At 52.4% G+C, this 19,470-nt stretch overlaps 1 protein-coding gene across 6 annotated transcripts in view; it reads right to left on the reverse strand.

Annotated features, from left to right (window-relative positions):
- RGS3 (regulator of G protein signaling 3) overlaps positions 1–19,470 on the reverse strand; it is a 117,577-nt gene that overhangs the window by 84,812 nt on the left and 13,295 nt on the right. For 4 of the 6 annotated variants that reach the window (XM_081803402.1, XM_081803404.1, XM_081803403.1 and 1 more), the window contains 7 exons: positions 18,918–18,968; positions 16,636–16,694; positions 15,509–15,603; positions 14,474–14,542; positions 6,226–6,286; positions 4,962–5,052; positions 4,270–4,325 (listed from right to left, as the gene is read on the reverse strand). In XM_081803402.1, coding sequence (XP_081659528.1) covers positions 4,270–4,325; positions 4,962–5,052; positions 6,226–6,286; positions 14,474–14,542; positions 15,509–15,603; positions 16,636–16,694; positions 18,918–18,968 — 482 coding nt within the window. Of the gene's footprint in view, positions 1–1,562; positions 1,723–4,269; positions 4,326–4,961; positions 5,053–6,225; positions 6,287–14,473; positions 14,543–15,508; positions 15,604–16,635; positions 16,695–18,917; positions 18,969–19,470 lie in introns of those variants that run through there. The other 2 variants (XM_081803405.1, XM_081803408.1) reach the window with 1 other exon arrangement.

The following is a 19,470-nucleotide window of genomic DNA, read 5'->3' on the forward strand; positions in this document are numbered from 1 at the left end:
GGCAGAGGCTGTCCTTCCTGGGGGTGGTCCCTGCTCTTTCCTGTCCAGGGCAGGGACTGTCACCGCTCCCAGATTTCACCCAGGCCGGCATCTCACCTCTGCCCTCCTGCCTGCTTTCTGCTCCTCTGTCATGTCTAGGCTTCCATCCCCATCCCTAACTGAACATGTCCTATATGTACATCCCAGGCCTTGCAGCAGGTACTTTGTACACAGCATTCTGTGTCCCGCAGAGCACCATCACTGGACATTACCATCCCTACTCCACTGACGAGGATACTGAGGCTCAGAGAGGTCTAGTGACATGCTCAAATGCCACAGCTAAAGAAGGGCAAAAAGCTGGTGCTCAAAACCCTGGGCTGGTTCCTAGCATAGGATCTGTCTTGAACTTCAGTCCCAGAGCCCCAAGCCCCGCCCGCACTCATGCCCAGCTCCGCTCTGACAGCCTGCGTGCCTGTCTTCTGGCCCACAGGCCCAAGGTGACCAAACACTTCACCTCCTAAACAGCGCCCTCCGCCCCACCACCCTACACCCAGCTGCTGGTGTCATGGGAGCTGTTCTGCTGGGCTCCAGGAGGGCCGGGAGGACAGGAGGGGCCCTGAGAGCTGGGAAGGATGCCAGGGAGAACAGGTGGGTCCCAGGGTGCTAGGGTCCAATGGCGGCAAGCCAAGGTGCAGGAGGCCACTCTGGGCATCTCCCTAGACCCTAAGGCTGCCTGTCTGCAGGAGTCAGGACCCACATTTCAGTCTGGCCATTACAATACACAGAGGGGCTTTCCTATACTTTTAAAATCAGAACCATTCCTGAGCTCCCATCAGCTTGGACAGTCCCAAAATCTGGACATCCCTTGCCTTCACCCTCCCTGACCCCCTTCCTTGTTTATAAGAAAAAGTGCCCAACACAGTTCCAGAAAGGCCTTGAGGCTACGGGATCATCACTCCCACCCTGCCCCACATCCCAGAACTGGAGGCTGAGAGGCAGAGCCCTCTCTGTGAGGATGGGCTCTGGAGCCACCTCAAGGCATGGCAGCTACCAGGGAGGAAATCATGTGTACGCACGTATACACGGAAACATCCCATCTCACAAAGAAGTGCATGCCACACATGTGAACACACAGAGTCACACACATACAGTGCAGGACAAGGCATTCCTGTCCCATCAGAAGTAGGGAAAATTCGTGAAAGTATAAAGTTAGGAAAAACACAAAACCCAGCTGCTCAGCCACTTCCAATCTCAGGCTTGAGATGCTTTTTTGAAACCCACATTGCCCCCAGATTAAAAAAAAAAAACAGAGAATCAACTAGATAACCTCACCAAGGACACCACCATGTCCGTGGTTAGGATGATGCAGAGCTGGGCCTGGTCTGCCCCTAGAGAGGGGCCGTAGGTAAAGGGTGGACCTTGGGGCCGGCTCCGGCCTCTATCCTCCCCCCAGATTGAAATTAACCTACAAGGAGCAGGAACAGGCAAGGAAGGCCTCGTGGGGAGAGAAGTCCTGCTCAGGTGAGCCCCCAGCCCCGACCCCCAGTGACAGCCCGGGCACCCCTAAAGGGCCAAGCACCCACCTGACGGTAGCGGCGCTCCGAGCACACCTTGCAGAGCCCATTGAAGCGGTTCATGGCTGCGGGTCCTGTCTCGGCTGCCGCCCCATGAAATCCCAGCTCTCCCCCCAGCAGCGGGAGCCCGCACTGCGCCCCGTCAGCCTGGCATGACCGCCCTGGGAAGCCCGCCCCGCAGAAGAATGGCAGGAAATCACCTCTCACCTCCCCAAGCCCTGTCTGTGCTGTGTGCCTCTGCACGATAAGCCTGAAGGCTTCCTGAAACCTCAGAATGACAAGGAAGAGGGAGAGTTTTATATTAAAATTCCTGTCAACTAGTTAGTATTCCCCCGGCCCTGGCGGGGAGAGGGCGCCTTTGTTCTGGCTGCATTCTCCGCCATGGGCCACTTTGTGATTCCAGTGTTCTCACAAACACCCCTGGCTGAAAGAGAACCCAGGCAGAAAACACGGCCCCCTCTATAACAACGCCACCGCCCCCTGCAAATCCCAGCGTCCCCGGTAGCAAATCCAGAGGACTAACACCATCTAAAGAATCCACGGACACCTTAGGGGGTTGCACTCACAGACACCCCATCTCAAAACGGAGAATATGAAACATGTGGGTCTGAGAACAGCCTGCCATTCACAAGCTACTTAAAAGTCAGTTTCTTTAGCCAGGCAACAGCATTAGGCATCTGATGACATGCAGACCATAAAGGCAAATCAGGAAGGGAATTCCAATCACCAGATGACCCAGCCTCCTCATTCTACCCTTCAAGAAGCTGGGGACCACAATGGTTAAGGTCACATAGCAGGGTACGCAGAGCTGGGACCAGAACCCCAGTCTTGTTCCCTGCCTTGCAGAGCGGTACCTGGTGAGCCCAGCGCCCCTTATACCCACCTCACCATCCCTGGGGAAACCCACAGCCACTCCTGTCCTTGAGGCCAGAGAGTGGCCCTCGGTACAGCCCAGCTTTGGTTGCTATGACAGTGGGCAGGTCACGCAGGTTTCTGGGACTCCATCACCCCATGTGCACCATGGGGAAGTTTAGTAGGACCTCTGGGGGCTCTCCCTCAGTCCAACTAAGTCACCTTCTGACAAGCACCCCCACTGTGCTGGGTCCCATGGACATCTCTGAGTGTGCAAGCCCAGGAAAATCAAATGGGCCTCAGAAGAGTGTGCCCACGGGTCAGGGCCTGTGTGCAGATCCAGAATGAAGCCGCCCGGAAACTTGCAGTGTTGATGTCCATGTCATGTCACTCCCACAATCACCAGGGCTCTCTAGTCACTGTCCTCCCTGTGCTCAGGAAGTAGAGAGAGAGGGAGGAAGGTATTTGCAGCAACTCCAGTGAAGCTAGAAGGTTTTTTAAAAGATATATTTCTTTATTTGAGAGAGAGAGAGAGAGCAAGAAGGGGGAGGGGCAGAGGGAGACAAAGAGAGAGAATCTCAACCAGGCTCCATGCTGAGGGTGGAGCCCGATGTGGGGCTTGATCCCACGAACCCCAAGATCATGACCTGAGCCGAAATCATGAGTTCGACGCTTAACCGACTGAGCCACCCAGGTGCCCTTGAAGCTAGAAGATTTTAAGCTTCAAATGAAGCCACAGAATACAGTAACCAGCAAGTTATTTTAATAACTTAATAACTGTGCTATCCAACAGGGTAGTGACAAGACAAGTGCAACGTGAATTTGAATTAATTCAAGTGAAATAAAATGAAAAAGTCAGGTCCTCCGTCACGCTAACCACATTTCAAGGGCTCAAGAGCTAGTGGCTAGTGACTACCACATTGCACAGGGCGGACAACGTCGACTTGCTCATGGCTATATCCCAGCACCCAGCCCAGGGTCTGGCCCCTGAGAATGTTCAATCAACAGTGAGTGAGTGAGTGAGTGAGTGAGTGAGTGAGTGAGTGAACGAACGAACGAACGGAGTAAATGAAAGAGAAAACATTTTGTAGGATATAATACACCTCTATGGAAGATATTATCAGGGGAAACAGCACCACCGTATCTTCCCAAGTAGGCCGCGTGCAGGAGGCAGTGTGGCTCAGGGTACTCAGGAGAGTGACCTAACCTCTCTGAACCTGACCTCTGTGAGATGGGGAAGTAAGGACCGCCACAGAGAAGGGAGTGAGGGTTAAAGTGGGGAATAGCAGCACTTGGCACAGAGGGGCGTCTCAGTCAGGGGCAGTTTGCTTCTCCCTCTCTTAGTTGTTAGAGAAAACCAGGTCCCGCAAAGAGACGGAATGAACTTGGGGGAATGCCCCCAAATCCCTTTGTGAAGGTTCCTCTCTTGATTCAAAGCCCTAGTGGAGTAAGAGCCCATGGGTCTCAGGTTCAGCCTCATGGCTGCTCCCTGACCTCAAGCAGGCCTAAGCGGAGGGTGATTCGGCCACAGTGCCAGGGGAAGCAAGCGGTCCGAGGGGGCCTGGGGGGAAGGGGAGAGTTGGATTCAAGAGACTGAAGGTCAGTAAGATCCATCCCCAGGGGCTGGGGCCTGGCTCTCTCACCACTGCTGCCATAACCATGAGTAAACTGAGAAAAGCATAAGAAATAACCCCTTAAAAATGCATGACTTGCTGAATTTCGAAGCTCCAAGTGAACCTGAGTCTCGGGCCCCAAATGCAGTCCTGTTTAGGGGTCTCCTGGGCCAACGGACGGACCAGGAGCAAGTTAGAGCCCAGGGCAGGGCCCAGGCCTGTGAGTCCCTCCCAGGCCTGTCCCCACCTACCTTGAATTCCTCCCCATTCTCAGTGTCCCCACCTCCTGGCGTTCTCAGCAGCGGGTCTGTAAGATGACAGAGCAGAGTCAAAAAGTTTCTGTTGGCACATAAGAGTCCATTCCAGAGACCACCCAGAGGACAAGGTCAGGATGCCGGGCCCATGTGGTCACTGCCGGCCTCCAAGATGTGGGGGTGCCTGAGCTCAGGCTCAGCAGGGTATCAGGAGCCAGGTCTGCGTGTGAGAAGGACAGAACAGAAGGGAACACAGAATCCGAGACCTGAGCCTCAGGACTCATGGCAGGGCCCACTTGCCCTGCCTATCGAGGTGGACTCCCCAAGGCCAGCAAGGCAACCTGGGGCTGATCCTGACATCACAGAGGAGCCAGGCAGGAAGTTCCTGAAACCCAGACCTCCATAAGCTAGAGTGGAGGGAGCTGAACCACATAGGGTCAGGCCTATAATCCTCTCCGAGGAAAGTCCAACCACAAAAACAAGGTGTTGTGGGCAAATGCTGCCTGCAGCCTGCATTCCAGCAGGTGCTCGTGAGAAGCCCCTGGACCCCGCCCTGACTGCAGCGAGGGGTGACAGATGCCACAAAACACAGGGGCAATGCTACTCCTCAGGAAGGGAGGGAAGGGGGAAGGCAAGGGGGTGGGTGGAGCAGCGCATCTGGGCAGAAGCCGAAGGCGGGGCGCACCCACCTCTCAGGGCCCGCAGCCGCCGCCTGGCCACCTTCAGGTGCTTGGTCCGGCCCAGGTCTTCCCCCAGAAGGTAGTACCAGCCGCTGATTTCCTGTCACAAGGGAAGGCGTGACATGCTCAGACAGAGGCAGAGGACACAGGTCAGGCAGCTACCAGCCCCCCCTCAAAAAGCAGCCCCTGGAGAGCCTCCCTCAAGAGCATCATCTCTGCAGAGACAGACCCTTCAGCCGCCCTGCCCCAGAGGGAGCTGCCACGCCTACACCTCCAGGAAGCTTTCCCTGATGCTCCAGGCAGAGCTGCTCATCCTCTCTGCTGAGTTCCCACAGCCTGTTGTCCCTGGAGAACAACGGTCTGCTTGCATGCCTGCCTCCCCACTGGGCTGTGCATAGGCTCTCCGATGGGCCTAGCACTCTGCCTGGTATACAGTAGGAGCCCAATGAATGTTGACAGAACAGAAGGGAGGGAGTGAAAGAGGGATGGAGAGGCCAGAAGGTGGGCATCCTAAGGCTCCTGAGCAGTCCCCATGCAGGGAGCATTTCCCAAGAGAGAATGAAGCCAGCACCGCAGGCCAGAGAAGCTATTTGGGACCTACATGCAGGATAAAGGGTCCTCACCACCTATCCCAGACTTCACTTCCAGAACACAAAGTGGCAGGCCACCTGGCAACTCCATGCAGAGGCCACCAGGACATCTCTAGGGATGTGTGGGAAAGGAGTGTCTCCACCTCCCCTGCTCAAAAGCCTCCAGTTTGGGGCCGGGGTTGGGGGGGGAATGCAGAGGTGGATAAGGAACTGGCTACCCAGAGGGAGGGGTCTCTGGATTCCAGAGAGTCCTCACTCAGTCTAAAGGAAAGCTCCATAGAGGATGGTGCTGCTCACTCCATCCCTGAGCACTTGCTAGACCCAAAAACACGAGACCTGGTAGATAATGTCAAGAGGATGAGAACCACCTAGCCCTCCTCCTCCGGGGCAAGCCCAGGAGTGCTCAGAACTCCGGGGGATCTGCCAGCGTCCTGGTGTGCCAGACACCAGGCCCAGAGCCCCCTGGAAGGCCTAGGGGCTGCCTGACAACTGATCTCTGACAAGCACAAACCCAAGAAGAAGACCCAAAGCCTTGGTCACTCGGACGATAAACAGTGTTGTTCTTCAGGTCGTGAAGCATGCGAGACAGAAGCTCCACCCAAGGGCTTCCAGACAAAGGCCTCTGCCCGTGCTAGCCCTGGCCTTGGTGGGATGATCCTGCCAGAAGCGTCCCCGGGACCCACCTTGTCCGGAGTCAGGAGGGACTTCACCCCAAAGCTCATGCAGCCAATGAGTCCACGCTGTCTGGGAGAACAACAGAGGCTTGAGTCAGCACCTTCTCGCCGGGCTCTATGGGGAGGCCAATTATCCCGTGCAACATAGGTTTGCCTGATTCACTGCGGTTTACAAAGCACTTTGACCCGCGTTGTCTCATTTGATCCTTCCAACTTTGTGAGTTAGGCTGGAGAGGGCTAAGTCTCCCCATTTCATGGAGGAAAAGGCTGAGGCTCAGAGTTGGTCCCCTTCCCAAGGTCACAAACCGGGTTAGTAGTAAGGTCCTGTGGGAAAGCCATGCACCCTAGATTGGAAAACAGTTCTCCCTCCACCGACCACAGAAGCTTAGGGCTACCCATAGGCTTTGGGGATTTTTTCTTTCTTTTCTTTTTTTTTTTAGTAGAATTAACATACTGGGTTATATTAGTTTCAGGTGTACAGTATAATGATTCAACAACTCTACATTTCTCAGTGCTCCTAAAGATAGGGTACTGTCTCCCCTCCCTTGCCCTCACCTCTCCTCTGGCAACCAGTTTGTTCTCTGTACTTAAGAGTCTGGGTTTTTTGTTTGTCCTTTTTTTCCCTTCTTCTTCTTCTTCTTTATTTGCTCATTTGTATTGTCTCTGAATTCCACATAGGAGTGAAATCATACGGTATTTGTCTTTCGCTGCCTGATTTATTTCACTCAGCATTAACTGTTCTAGTACTGGGGAGATCTGAAGAGGCAGGCCCCGCAGGGAATTTCAGCACCCATATCAGTGGGTTGATGCTCAACTGAAAAGTTGTGGGACCTCAAGTTCAAGAAGCTCTTCTCAGGTACAGGCAGGACCTTCGCAGTTCCTGGACGGGTTCAGATCAAAGTCCCAATCAACACAAAAGTTGTTGAGACTCACTGGACCTGGACAAGTAGGCATGAGCCAGAGTCAGGACTTGGCAGGGAGCGGGGGGGGGGGGGGTGTCACACTGTGGCAAGAGGCTGAGTTCAGTCGGGTCCCCCGTGACTAAGAGTAATTCAAAATTCCGGAAGACTGATCACCATTGAGTCCCAGCGTCTAATCTGGGACTGACTGATACAAGGCAGCTTTCAGTAAGGATGGCATGGGCTAATGTTAATGAAATTCAAAAAAATAATCTTGTCACTGGGAGAGAAAAGGAAGTAGTTTACAAATTTGTAGTTTAATGAGAAAGACACCCACGAAAATATTAACAATGGTTGTCTCTGGTAAGTGGGATTCGAGGGGTTTTTGTTTTCTTCTTTGGGTTTTCAGTGTTTTCAAGTGTTCACAGGGAACAAGCACTACTTTTGTAATCAGAAAAGAAAAACAGTATTTATATCTTTATATTTGCAAATACTTCTATTCTACCATATCTTTCTCTATCTTAGCACTAGAGTCGCTTTTTCATTTTTCTATTGTCCTCTTTCTTAGCGCATCCCCAACTCAGACCGCCCCAGAGACTGGTTTAATAGCTGTTAACCAAGAAACAACATGAGTATTTAGACGGAAGCATAATCCTTCAGTATCTGAGGGACCCACATAGAGGAGAGATTGAGCAAATACTGTAGAAGACACAAGAGCAAAGCCAAAGATGGAATGAGCCGCCCACACGGGTAGTGAACACCCTAGAGGTGTGCCTCCCCAGAACCTGGTCCAGGGCGGCCTGAGTGAGGCCAGGGGCTCTAGCTGAGGGTGCACCACAGAACCCTCTGAAGAGCCCACCCAAATCCTGTGCCCCAGAGCCTGCCCCTGGGGACCGGACACAGTAAGTCCGAGGTGGGATCCAGACCTGTGAGTCTAGAGAAAGCTATCCCAGGACTCCTGCAGGGCACCCGCCTGTGCCTGCCCCAGTCAAGGACCAGTGGACCAGGTCTCTGTAAATAAATATTGTTTGCATTCTCCAGAAAGAGTGGCAGCTTACCACCTGACGGTCCCAAGCAAAACAAAACTGGCTTCTCATAGGCAGCCAAGTCAAGTGAGGGGCGGGGCTGCCGAGCACTAGAGACTGATCCTCGGAACTGGTGCCCCTGGCCCTCAGAGGCACACTCTGCACCTGAGAGTGCCTCCCCACCTCCTGTCACTCGGCTACTCCCCCTGCTCCCTCCCCTGCCCTCATTTCCTGTGGCCTGGGCACTCCGGCTCCCCCTCTTCCTTGCCCCCTCCCATCAGACAAGGCCATATTAATAATCTACCCAAAGAGGGGCGCCTGGGTGGCTCAGTCATTAAGCATCTCAGGTCATGATCCCAGGGTCCTGGGATTCAGCCCCGCGTCGGGCTCCCTGCTCTGCGGGAAGCCTGCTTCTCCCTCTCCCACTCCCCCTGCTTGTGTTCCCTCTTTCGCTGTGTTTCTCTCTGTCAAATAAATAAAATCTTTAAAAAAAAAAAAAAAAATCTACCCAAAGAGAACAGTGCGCTCACCCCCAGTAAAGAGACCCTTCCACATCCATCTCCCCAGCCCACCCCCAGAAACAACACTCCTCCCTCCTGGGAAGTGGCCAGCCACAGTGACCATCACGAGCGGCAGACCCTGGTCTGAGTTGCCATTCCAGAAAAGCCTTGTCAAGACTTCGCCAAAGTCCTTACCACCAATTTGATTCTATTTTTCAACACCTTCAAGGGCAACCCGGCTGGTATCCAGGTGCTCACACTTCCTTCTTGCACACTTTTCCTATCACACCGGGTATGGCTCTAACTTTCTAAATCTCCAAGCGGGATGCTTTAGCTGTAATAAAGGCTGCCTCTCCCCGCTGCTCTTCAATAAGTGGAATTTTCATTCCCTGGGGCTTAGAGAATGCTAAATGGTTAATAGTCCACATGAGCTTTGCTTCCTGCTAAGGGGCCTCCAATGATTTCATGCTAATTCAGGCCAAGTAAATTGTCACAATTAATGTCCATAAGCAGGAAACGCTCTCTAAGTGTTCTTCAATTAGCTACTCCTTAAGCCTGCTTTTGAAAAATCTTTGGAGGAAGAAAGACTTCTTCTACACATAATCTGAGTACCCGGCAATGTACCGGTCGGTCAGCCTATAAACTTGGAAACTAGTTCTTACCCTGGAGGCTGCCTGAGAATTGCGCGAGCGCGAAGTCTCAGGGGCCAAGCCTTGGTGACTTTTCAATGCTAAACCCTGAGCTCAGGGCTCCGGGCGCTCAGTGAAGGCTTGACAAATGCAGGAACCCATCATGCCCGTGGTGGGTTGGCAGGCCCTGGGCAAGGAGCCGCAGCATTAAGGAAAGCAGACGGATTTGCAGGAATGTAAATAGCAATTCAAGAGAGCGATACAAGGGATATCACTGACAGGGCGAGATTGACAGATGGACAGTGCAGGCAACAAATGCTGAAAGCTCTGGGAGGGCTGAGATGCCAGAAGAGGGCCTGAAGAGCTAAGCCAGAGAGAGGAAAAGGAAGAGCACTGCGGGCAGAGGGAACAGCCAGTACAAAGACTCAGAGGTAAGGCTTCATGGAACACTCGTGGCGAAGAGTACTGGGCTCGGTTACCTTTTGAGCAGAGCGTAAGAGACCCACTGCAAAATGAAAATGCATTCTTTTCAGGGAACTTTCAGAAGAAAATGCATTCTTCTCAGGGGCCTTAAACTATTTCTGCTGCAGGGTTACAGCATTTAATCTCCATTTATTTTTACTTTGATGGCTTAAATTGAACACATATTTTTCCATTTGTTTTTTTTTTTTCTTTCCCTGTGTTGGGTCACAAGCTTTCTAACAAAGATGGCACTGTGCTTCGCACTGAGGTCCCATTTGGAAAGTAGATCAAAGGCGAGAGAAGACTTGGAATGCCCAGGACAGGGTATGACACACAGCAAGCAGACTCTCCATAAATGTTCCTACTCTTCGCATAAAAGATTATGTGCTTCAAGCGATGTGTGTTTTGTTCTTTTTTTAGCGTGGGGTGTGACCTTACAATCCTAAGACTGTTCTCTGGCCACAGGTTCTGAAAGTGCTATCATTGATACTAGAAGCTTCAGTGGGGCCTTCACCGTATCATCAAACAAAACTTTTAAATAGCTGAGTTCCATAGTCAATGATATTAAGGAGTTACTCTTAATTGTCAAGCATGATAATGGCGTTGTGGTTGTCTTTTTAAGCCATCTTTTAGAGAGATATATAGAGAGGAGATGAGATGATGTCTGGGATTGGCTTTAAGATAATCCACTGGAGGAGGGAGGGGAGAATGCGTGGGGGCATGGAGGGAATAAAATTGGCCATATAGCTGATGGATGAAGCTGGACTATGAATATATGAGGGCTTATTATATGACATCTTCTACCTTTACGTATGTTTGAAAATTTTTTTTTTTTTTGCTTTTTTTGTTTGAAAATTTCTTGAAAATTCACAGAACCCGAAAGCTGAAAGAAATCTTAGCATCTCTCCTGCATTTCACAATTGAAACTGAAGCCTGGAGTGGGGAAGAGACTTACCTAAGGTCTCGTAGCAACGTTGGCGTTAAGCCAAATCTCCTGCCCTGAGGCCTGGTTCCCCTCAGCACCCACTCTGTCACCACGATGAGGTGACATCCCCCAGCGTTTCCCCCAGAACGTCTTTGTAGACCACCTTGTCCCCCTAAGACGAGTTTACAGCCATCACTGGAAGGATCATGAGAAGTCATGAAACAGAGGCTTCCCTTTTATCTCCTATCAGTTACAAAATGTAACTGCCACACATTCACCTGGATGATTTATGTAAAACCACATCTGTTTCTGTTGGGAAACAGCCCAGAGGAAGCAGCCCAGGCCCCAAGGAACAAGGGTACTGACACAGTGCGTCATAGAAGGAGTATAGCTTTGGAGTCATTTATTGTCTGCATGAGGACAGTCAACTCCCAGGCTGCCTGGATTTGAATCCTGTTTCCACCACCTCCTAGCCGCATTAGCTCGGGCAAGTTACTTAACCTCTCTGTGCCTCTGTGTCCTCACCTGCCAGAGAGCGACAGCCCTATTACCTACTTACACAGCGTTGTGAGGATTAAATTAGACAATGCATGGAATATGCTATGCAAGGTCCACACACAGTGGACATTCAGGGTTTAATAGCCTCACGCAAGTTCCTTCACCTTTATAAGCCTCGGTTTCTTCTTCTCCGAAGGGAGGGACAGTAATAATTCCAAATCGTCCCAAGGTTGCTTATGAGGATGAAATGAAATAATGTATGTAACGGGCCTGGCACAGAGAAGAGTTCAGCAAATGTTTGTTTCCTTCCTCCTGTACTGGTCTTTGATGTTGCTAAGCTGCATGTCCGTCCTTTGGAGAAGCACAACGCGAAGTGAAAGCGTTCCGCAGGGCGGAAGTTTCCTGCGATTGCTCCGTCGGCCTCCCCCGGCTCCGAGGCCTTCTGGCTCGGAGAGGGATCGACCCTACGTGTCCCTGCGTGGCGCTGGCGGCCTCGGAGGGGCCACCTGCTCCAAAGCAGGCCTGCCTGAGCCTGCTCTGTCCCTCTTGAGCTTTGGATCGGGACTGTGACCACGAGCTCCACTGTGCTGGGTTTAATAAGGAATCTCACTTTCCCAAAATAGGCAACAAGTGGAGACACAGCCTCTGTCGCACTGCCCCGCAGGGTGCTGTCTCACTTTCCCCCCTGGCCTCACTTTCTTTTGCAAAACCCATGAATTGCCCTCTGCTGGGCTCGCCCTGGTCTCACAGGAGGGCAGACCTCTGTGGCGGGTCCCAGCACAGCGCATGCCTCTAGCACCTGCCCCCTCCTTGCCTCCGTCCTGTGGGCTCCCCAGACGCCCTCCGTCTCTCTGGCACTCCTCTTCGGGCTTCTTCAGGCTTTCCTGCCAAGACGGGATTCTGACCCTTGAGGCTTGTCACCCACTGTCATCCTGGGCAGTCCACCCTCCTTCACCCACCGCCTTGGTCATGGCTCCCACGTCCGTACCTTGGCACAGAGCTCTCTCTCCCTCTGGGCTCTGTGTCAGCAAGGCACCCCTACACAGCTCCCATCCGACTGCTCTCCAGCCCCTCCTTCTTGGGGGACCCAAAGCTGGTTCCCTTCCCCTCCAAGGCATGCTGGTTTGGTTGGGGACACCACCTGATACCCAGGAATGACCCCTGACTTCACCCGCCGCTCTCACAGCCAAACCACCACTAAGTACCATTAATCTAATCTCCTAAATCTGTCCTAGGTCTGCCTCCCTCCTCTCCATCCCTAAAGCATCTCTCTCACCGATCACTGCAACGATCTCCTAGCTCCTCCCCAGCCTTCCAAAGCCCTACCAGGATGATAGATCTAGAACACGCGTCTGCCTCTCCCCTGCTCAACACCCCTCAGTATCTCTTCACCGCCAGCTTCCCAAACACCAAGCTGACGGCATGAGGTTCCCCTGAGAACTTATATAAATGTAGCTCCCTCAGCCCTGCCCATGAAGATCGGACTGAATCCATCTGACATGGCACCTGGGAATCTATGTTCTCTGCAAGCATCCCAGGGATTCTGATGCAACTCCAGGGCTGAGAACCACTGGCCTTAGGAGGCAGCCCATGCTCCAAAGAACACCTACAGAATCATCTGATTTGGCTTACACCAACCTCTTCATCTTATCTCTAGCTGGCCCCTACTTTGTACTTGACCCTCCGGCAATGCCAGGGAGTTTGGAGACCCCTCCCCACTTCTGCCCTGCCCTGCCCTCTATACTCTGCTGGTTCTTTCTTCTGTCCTTTTGCTTGCACCCCAGGAAGCAGCATAGTGTTGAGAGTGAAAATCTGGGGTCTAACTGCCTGGATCCCCATCCCGGCTCTACTGCCTACTGACCATGTGACCTTGGGCAAGTGACTCCCTTTCTTACCCTCCATTTCCTCTTCTGAAAACTTAGGCAAAAACATACTCCTCTTAAGAGTTATGAATTAAATGAGATAATGCACTGTCAACCCCCGGCTTGTGGTCAACACCCAGTAAATGGTTGCTTATTATCAATGTGATGTCCTCCTTCTCACCCACACCCCCAAGTCCCTATCAGTGATCTTCTCGAGAGCAGGAGAGTCTCTGATTGACCCCATGTGTCCCCAGCATCTAGACCAATGTTGTCACATTGGTACCCAGGAAATGGCAGCTGAATGAATGAGGCCTACAGCACCATAAGTTCCATGAGAAAAAGTAAATGCTCCATTAAAAGAAATATTCTTCCTTATGAATAAGGCTCAATTTTAAAAAGCATACCAGCTATAAAATTTAAGATACTAAAAAGCATTCAACCCCAAAATATTTTCCCAGTCAAAGCTGGTGAACGGAGCGGATTTTCATTCACTGAGGCACTTTTCCAATTACCACTTGGTTCTATGATGGCTTGACAAATGTATGGCCACAGGGTCCCCCAGATTCCTTCGGCTGCCCCAGGTGAATGAGCCCCTGCTGCTCACAGCGGGCACGGCACTCAGTCCAGTTGCTCTTACCCCCTCTGCTGAGCAGCTGATTCTCCCCCTCACCCAGCACTCCTCCCCTGTGCTGGACTAAAGCCCATGCTAAGGACCACATCCGGCCACCCGCGTCCCGCGCAGCATGCAAGACCAGCCTGTTTGGCTATTCCCACATAAAACCTCTACACCTCCCATGCTGCCTCCTCATGGCAGCCTGAGCCCAGCATGCATATTCCTGCCTCTTGCCTTTGCTCATGCAAAACCTTCTCTCCTTGTCTTATTCTTGATCTCTGCCCCAAGTTCACAATCCCATTTCTTCCAGGAAGCCTTCCTTGATCACCTCGGCCCACAAGGAACTTCCCTCTTCCCATACTTACTATCCTTATTACTCATTCAGTCTTTTATCCATTCAAACAATATTTACAGAACATCTACGTGCTAGGCATTGGGTACAGTGATGACTAAAAAAGAAATGGGCCTATTTTTCTAGGAGCTTCTACTCCTGTGGAACTGAGCGTGTGTATATTGTTACTGTAATCGGTGTCTAGGCAGCACCTGGTGTCCCTTCCTACAAGTGGGCACCTTGAGAGCAGACGCCACAGGCAGGCTGGCTGGCGTCCCCGGGGGCCAAAGCAATGCCTTGTTGATACCAAGGCCACAGCAAATACTACCTGATAACACGGTCCTCCACATTGTCTGGAGCGATGGGGACTCAGGCGAGCGGCGGCCTCTCAGATTTAGTGTTTCCACTACTACTCATTCATCCCACAGGCTTTAACTGGTGCCTGCTGGCCGCCTGGCTGCCCCCTGGGGGCCGAGAAGAGGCTCTCCCCTCCAGCTCAGTGCTTCCCCTCACCTGGAGTCACCCGCCCTATTCCACACAGTGACCAGAAGGCGCTTCTGTTCATCTTCCTCTTGGATGAGACTGCAAGGCAAACCAGATGGTCAGAGTGTTAGTAGGGCCGAGCTCCAGGCTGGACCCACAGAGTTCATCACAATTGCAAAATTTAGAAATAACCTAACAACCATAAGGAGCTGGTTAAAGAAACTCAAGCACCAATAGGGTGGGAGGTGAGTATTCACATACATAAAAGAGTTTCAATTACCTTGTTCAGGACAAAAGGGAGGTTACCACATAATATTACAGAACAATTCCATTTTTGTAAACACCTACACACACACAGACATACACACCCACACAAATCAAAGACCTGAAAAGAAATAAGCCGAGACATGTCATAAGTAGTAGGGCTCGAGGGGTTTTCTCTTTTCTTCTCTTTGCTAATCTGTTTTTCTACAATAAGCAAATTAGTTTGAAAAAAAACAAAGTGTTCTTAATTTTCAGTAACAGAATACCAAATGGCCATTTCCTTCCCATTGGCCCCAGAGTTCAGGGGGGGGGGGGAAATAATAATAATAATTAATAATAATAATAATAACAAACAGCTGACATCGCATTACACGGTTTCATTCACAGGTCAGTTCTCCGAGGTCAGTATTCTTATCAGCCCATTTTACAACGATGGAAGCTGAGGCCCGGGGTGGTTAGCAAGTTTTACAAGGTGGGGGGAATCCCTCAGCTTGGAAAATTTCTTCTACTGAAAGAGAAGGCTTGGCCCGAGGCCCTGTGGGAAAATGCCTCCTCGTCAGGGGCTGCCAGCCTCAGGCTGGGCATTTTGGTTGTGAGAACCAGCCAAGTGACACCTTATCACTGTGGACCTCGCTGCCGGGCCGGGTGCCAGGGATGCAAGGACACAAGTGAACGAGAAAACACAGACATCCTTTAGAAGTCACTGTTTTTCTGCTTAGATCTACTTCTAGATTTGGCAAACGGAGCTGGTTCCAGATAAACACTCCTTCCCTCTCCCCCTCGAGGGCACCAGACTCTTACAAGAAGAAGTGCTCACGGAAGACCGGCTCTCTGCAGTCTGGGACGGTCTGCGTCTTCTGGCGACGCAGTCGATTATCTTCAGGGATCAAAGAAATCTTGAATTGGAGAAAAGGAAGCATGAGATGATGGCTCGTGGCTCCGGAATCACCGAAGCCCAGCAGCTGACTGCCCAGCCCCCAGGTGAAAGGCCTCCCCGGTGTCCTTCAAACCAGCCTCTGCAGAGGACAGACTGCAGTCCTCAGTCAGAGGCCGGGAGACAAACGGAAGCCCCCGCCGAGGCGCTAGAATCAGATGTGGGGCTGGGGGGCCGGGGGGCCGGGGGGCCGGGAGAAGGCCCCACACACCAAGGTAGCCACAGGCCCAGCCGTAGATGGCGTGTACTTCAGCCATCTCTGGTCTTCCTCTCAGCACTGGCCTCTCTCCTAAGTTCCCCGCAGCTGCTCGGTGCTCCCTTCACCAGAGGCTCCCTCTGCCAAGACCCTAAATCCATGTTCTCGCCCTTGAGCTGCTCCTCCCCCGCCTCTGCTCCTGCCCAAGTCCTCACCCACAGGGGCCTATGACCAGCCTGGGGGCTTTGGGAGAGAAGAGAGGGGTGCATCCCAGCTGCCACACTCTGGGAGGTGCCTGGCCTTTGGTTCTGGCTGGAAGTAGGCCCTCTGCCCTGTGGGGCCTCTGTCTTCACTGCAATGGCCCCACTCAGATGGATCTTCTAGGCCTCAGAGACACTCTCTCCCCTCCACCACCCAAACCTGGCTATCTTGCTTCTGGTTTTGCCAGGGAGAGGGGTGAGAATATTGCTTTTCATGAGAGGGCTTGGGATCATCTGTGGATTTCTGTCACCCACACGTTCACAGTGCTCACCTGTGTGGATGACCAAGATCACCCACAAGATTCCCGCTCTTGCAGGAAGCCTCAGGGACCAAGCTGGGCTAAGGGAAGGGCCTATCCTAGCTCAGCACCTCATCACTGGATCTCATAAATGCCTAATGACCAAATAATGAGGTGGTCCCTGCCACCTCGAGTGGCCCCAAGCCCACAGATGTGCTGAGACCTTGGGACACAGTCTAGTGACATGGCCCCTCATCACCCCCACCCACACACCTCCCTACCTCCAGCTCATCATATACCTTCACGTAGGGATCACAGATGCCAGGCTCTCTGCTCATCAGGCCTTTGCCTTCTATAACTAAAGAGAGAATGGAAATGTTGGGGTGGGTGCCTGGGCAGGAAGGATTATCATTAGCCCCTAATGTGCGTAACAGCCATTGGCTATTAAGCCCCTCTGGTCTAGTCCATTCCCACCATCTCCCACACACAGGCAGCACCCTCACTGAGACATTGCAGGGTGCATTCGATTCCTTGAAACTTACAGCTGAAAGAACATCAAATTTATCGAGTTTAACCCCTCTTTTAATGGGAAAGATGAGACTGTAGGGGGACCCAGAGATAGTAAGAAACGCACCCAAAGTCACAGAGCAATCAGAGCGATGGGTAAGCCAGAGCTGGGTTTGAATCCCTATCTCCTGACTCCCAGTCCGGTGCTCCCTCCTCCACCCGAGTCCACCTCCTGGAACGGAGGGGCCAGGCTGGAGAACTTACCCTGCCCCGTCGGCTGCACTGGGACTGCGGGACGGTATGGCAGAGCAGGCAGAAGCCTGGGTCCAGAGACGGGCCCGGGGCCCTGGGGCCACAGACCCGCACAAATACCAGCTCCGGCACTTACTAGACGGGACAGTGTGAGCAAGTGGCTTCGTCTCTCTGCCACTGAATTCGCTATTTTTCAATGGAGGAGTGATCGTAATGGGTCAGGGATCACGACACCCACTTCACATGAAGGTGTGCTGGCTGAATGAGATGATGTGTCTAAAGTGCTGAGGAGAGGGCCTGGCAAGCACGTAATTGCTGAAAGAAGGTTTGCTAGAGAAAAAATAATAAAGGCAAGGGATAGGTGGCAGGTGAGGCGCAGGCCTGATCCTGAATGTAAGCATTTGCCTGTGGTCTGCAGAAATCAGACAGAAGCGGAGCCTCTTTGCTCTTTTCTTTTCTGTTCAGTGGGGATTGAGGCCTAGGGTTTGGCTTGGACGGGGCTCCTGTAGTCTGAGGCATGAAGCCTGTGAAGCCAAAGGGGAGAGAGAACAGGCTGGAAGGGATGAAGAGCCCTACGACTGGGGTGAAGCCAAAGCAAACCATGCAGGACAAATGAAGTGGTGGAGGCCAAGATGCATTTTGCAAAATCTGTTTGCACAGCTGGAGTCAGGCTCTGGCCTGCAAAGAACCCTCCTCTGCTGGTCCTTGGGAACGTCACCTTGGGCCCCCCAAGGCCAGGACCGGAGGACCCCAGGCGCCTGCTGGTCTATGCTGCCTGGTGTCCTAGCTACCAGTCCTGTGTGCGTCCTTCCTCTTGAGGGCGTGGTCACGGGGGGGGGCAGGTTCCCGGCCTGAGGAAACCCCGGATCTCCCTGCCCACCCTCCCCCCTGCCCGAGCAGGTGCGGCAGACATGGTTCCTGCCCCCACTGCATTCCGGGACAGCCCAGAGTGACGCAGTGTAGTCAGGGCTGTGTGAAGGACACAGAGGAGGAAGCAACATACTCAGGTAGGTCAGGAGGGTGATTCCTGAAGGGGGAAAAAAATGAAGCAAAGTAAGCCTTCCTTCCTGAGCCTTAATGATGATGAAGGCAGGCACATTTCTTGCAAAATCAGAGGGAGGGAGAGTTATTTTTCAAAAGGAATTCAAAAAGAAGGCAGGCGACTCCAGGCACAAGAGACAGTGGGGTGCAGAGGCTCAGAGGCATGAGCAAGCATGATGCCCTCAAGGGGGTGCATGTAACTGGACAGAAAAGGGAGTGCAGAGGGGCGCCTGGGTGGCTCTGGTCGTGATCCCAGGGTCCTGCTTCTCCCTCTCCCACCCCCCCTGCTTGTGTTCCCTCTCTGTCTCTCTCTGTCAAATAAATAAAATCTTTTTTTAAAAAAAAGGGGGGGGGCGCGCCTAGGTGGCTCAGTCGGTTAAGCGACTGCCTTCGGCTCAGGTCATGATCCTGGAGTCCCAGGATCGAGTCCGCATCGGGCTCCCTGCTCAGTGGGGAGTCTGCTTCTTCCTCTGACTCTCCCCCCTCTCATACACTCTCTCTCTCACTCTCTCTCTCTCTCAAATAAATAAAACCTTTAAAAAAAAGAAAAGAGGGGGCAGTGCAGGGAGACTTTAACAGCAAGGGCCACACAGGCTGGAGAGATAGGCAGGGCCTGCTGGGCTAAACAGAAGAGTCCAGGCAGCAAAGACCACGAAAGAAGCTCAGTAACTACATGTGTGCTGGGTGGAAGGACAAACAAATGGATAAATGGACAGACAGGTAAAGTGTAAAATCCTCTGGGTGGCCCATGGGAACCTTCACCGCCTGGCCCCATACTCACTGTGGAGCAGCAGAACCCGGTCCTGGGCATCGATTGACAGCTTCAGCTGACCTAAGGAGACAACAACAGAAGCAACTTCACCTCATCTTTTGTTGGGTGAAAGATGGGGCAGCAGTGATGGGAATGCTCTTTTGTTCATGTGAAGTGATTCAAATATCCATGGGGTCTCTGAGTTGGGAGGGAGCTCAGAAGCCACTTAGTTCAGCCTCCTCATAACATCGGGAGTCCCTTCTGTAATACCTCCAGCAGTGGCTCTCCACCCTGGGCTTATACCCCTCTGGTGATGCGGAGCTCACTACTTTACAAGGCAGCCCAGGTTAATGCTGGGGAGCTCTCTCTGTTGGACAGTTGGAAAAGTTGTTGCATCCACATCAAGACAAGCCCAGATTGGAGAGTTAAGGATCCTGGGTCTTGGTCAGCAGTCCTTGGGGGTCAGGGGGTCAAGGGGGAGGTCAGGGCAAGTCCTCCACTGTGACAGACAGCTAGTTGTGTTCTGGAAAGGCAATAACAACACAAGGGCAGGGAACAAATGATTTGGGGGAAAAGCAAAAGA

This window comes from Leptonychotes weddellii, chromosome 14 (assembly GCF_054177405.1).
Source record: "Leptonychotes weddellii isolate Sample4059 chromosome 14, ASM5417740v2, whole genome shotgun sequence".
NCBI classification, from domain to species: Eukaryota; Metazoa; Chordata; class Mammalia; order Carnivora; family Phocidae; genus Leptonychotes; species Leptonychotes weddellii.